The sequence below is a fragment of the Eimeria tenella genome, genomic scaffold, assembly GCF_000499545.2.
Source record: "Eimeria tenella Houghton genomic scaffold, Eth_scaff4539, whole genome shotgun sequence".
Lineage (NCBI taxonomy): Eukaryota > Apicomplexa > Conoidasida > Eucoccidiorida > Eimeriidae > Eimeria > Eimeria tenella.
Genome location: NW_013545468.1, coordinates 1 through 2,168, shown reverse-complemented (window position 1 = coordinate 2,168; position 2,168 = coordinate 1). Strand labels below are relative to the sequence as shown.

The 2,168-nt window shown below is 50.0% G+C and overlaps 1 protein-coding gene across 1 annotated transcript; it reads left to right on the top strand.

Annotated features, from left to right (window-relative positions):
- Positions 1–340: 340 nt before the first annotated feature.
- Positions 341–2,116, top strand: ETH_00037450 (3'-5' exonuclease domain containing protein, related; the record flags this gene model as incomplete). The annotated part of the gene is made up of 4 exons (XM_013380172.1): positions 341–429; positions 774–922; positions 1,311–1,418; positions 2,006–2,116. Coding segments are annotated over 4 exons (457 nt in total), but the record flags the coding sequence as incomplete, so codon positions are not given.
- Positions 2,117–2,168: the final 52 nt, after the last annotated feature.

The following is a 2,168-nucleotide window of genomic DNA, read 5'->3' as shown; positions in this document are numbered from 1 at the left end:
GCAGCAGCAGCAGCAGCAGCAGCAGCAGCAGCAGCTGTTATGGGGTGTCTGCACAGGTTATCCACGACTGCCGCGAAGACTCTTCTGCTCTTTACCACCAGCATGGCGTGAAGCTCAATTTTGTTTTCGACACGCAAGTAAACCCTAAACCCTAAACCCTAAACCCTAAACCCTAGTGTGGACAAGTCCCTTCACTGTTGGCTGGCGAGTTATCAGAGTTACGGTTTTGCTGCCCATTGTGTTGCAGCTATTCCTCATTCTCACGTTCAGGGTTTAGGGTTTAGGGTTCAGGGTTTAGGGTTTAGGGTCTAGGGTTTAGGGTTTAGGGTTTGCGGCTTAGGTGGCCCACCAGCTGATTTGTGTGAAGAAAGGGCAGGCGCCTTACCAGGCTTCTCTTGCGGAGCTCGTGGAGACTTATTTAGGCACCACGTGAGTTAGGGTTTAGGGTTTAGGGTTTAGGGTTTAGGGTTTAGGGTCTAGGCTTAAGGGTGTAGGGTTTAGGGTTTAGGGTTTGGGATTGGGAGTCCCGTTAGTCGCTTCGCGCGCCGTTGTCTTGCAAAATTTGTAGACACTGAACCCTAGCCTCCAACCGTTAAACCCTAAACCCTAAACCCTAAACCCTAAATCCTAACGGCTAAACCCTAAACCCTACAGCCAGCGCCTCATAGAGACCCTGGATTTGCCGTTTTTGGCCAGATCAGAGGCGTGTTTCGGTCTCACTCCAGAGTTTAGGGTTTAGGGTTTAGGGTTTAGGGTTTAGGGTTTGCGCGCAGGGTGAAGGGTTTGGAGTCTGGGCGCGCTGCATTGAATTTGGATTTTTGTGGTTTTGCAAAACGCCCTTTGGCGTTTTGTCTTTTGAAATATGCAGCTTTGGGGGTTTTCTATTTGCCGCGGCTGGCCCTCGCAATGTCTTGCCAAATCAGTAAACCCTATACCCTAAACCCTAAACCCTAAACCCTAAACCCTAAACCCTAAGCCCTAGACCCTGGGCGTGCAGGCGCGCGGCGGGCGCAGAAGACGCGGGGCAGAGAGCTGCTGGGGGAAGGAGGCGCTGGAGGGGCTAGGATTTAGGAGCTGCAAGGGTTTAGGGTTTAGGGTTTAGGGTTTAGGGTTTAGGGTTTAGAGTTTAGCTTTTAGGGCTTAGGGTTTAGGGCTTAGGGTTTAGGGCTTAGAGTTCGAGTTGCGGTTGTCTGAGGCCTTACGAGTTAAGCGCAAGTAGGCCTCGAGGTGGGAGGGTTTGGCGTAACTAGGGTTTAGGGTTTAGGGTTAAGGGTTTAGGGTTTAGGGTTTACGCTTTAGGATTTGTGCAGGCCCTGAGGAGGTGATAAAGGCGAGCGAAGAATTCGTGCTGTACAGACACCTCAACGAGGCCTTTCCAAACCCTAAAGAGATGAATAAAAAAGGGACAGTCCTAGAAGGTAACCCTAAACCCTAAACCCTAAACCCTAAACCCTAAGCCCTGAACACTAGCCCGTTAGGCCCTGAACCGTAGTTTGTTGTGCGCCTGAGTACCTGTTGCTGACCCTAAACCCTAAACCCTAAACCCTAAACCCTCTAGGCGCTAAACCCTCGTCTTGTGTGCACTTGAATACCTATTGCTAACCCTAAACCTAAACCGTAAACCCGAAACCCTAAACCCTAAACCCTAAGCCTAACTTGATGAGCCCTAAACCGTAGTCTTGTGAGTGTTTGAGTGCCTGTTGCTTAGCCTTAACCCCAAACCATAAACCCTAAACCCTAAACCCTAAACCCTAAACTCAGTAAGCTCTAAACCCGAGTCTCGTGTGCGCTGGAGTGCCGATTGCTAAGCCTAAACCCTAAACCATAATTCCTAGACTCCAAACCCTAAACCCTAAACGCTAAACCCTAAACCCTAAACACCAAGCCCTACGCTCTTTCAAGCGACTGGAAACGCAGCTCTCCCGACCCACTGAACGTGAGAAGAGCTTCCTGAAGCCTCTAAACCCTAAACCCTAAACCCTAAAGTGTGGTTTTTGCTTCTTAGGAGTGGTTGTTGTGCGAAATCCGGAAAAGATAATTTTCAAGTTGAACTCAGATGTCACTGGGATTGTCTGTACACCAGCAGCACTCAAGAGGTTTCAAGATGTCCAATACGGTAGCTGCTGCTGCTGCTGCTGCTGTTGCTGCTGCTGCTGCTGTCGCTGCTG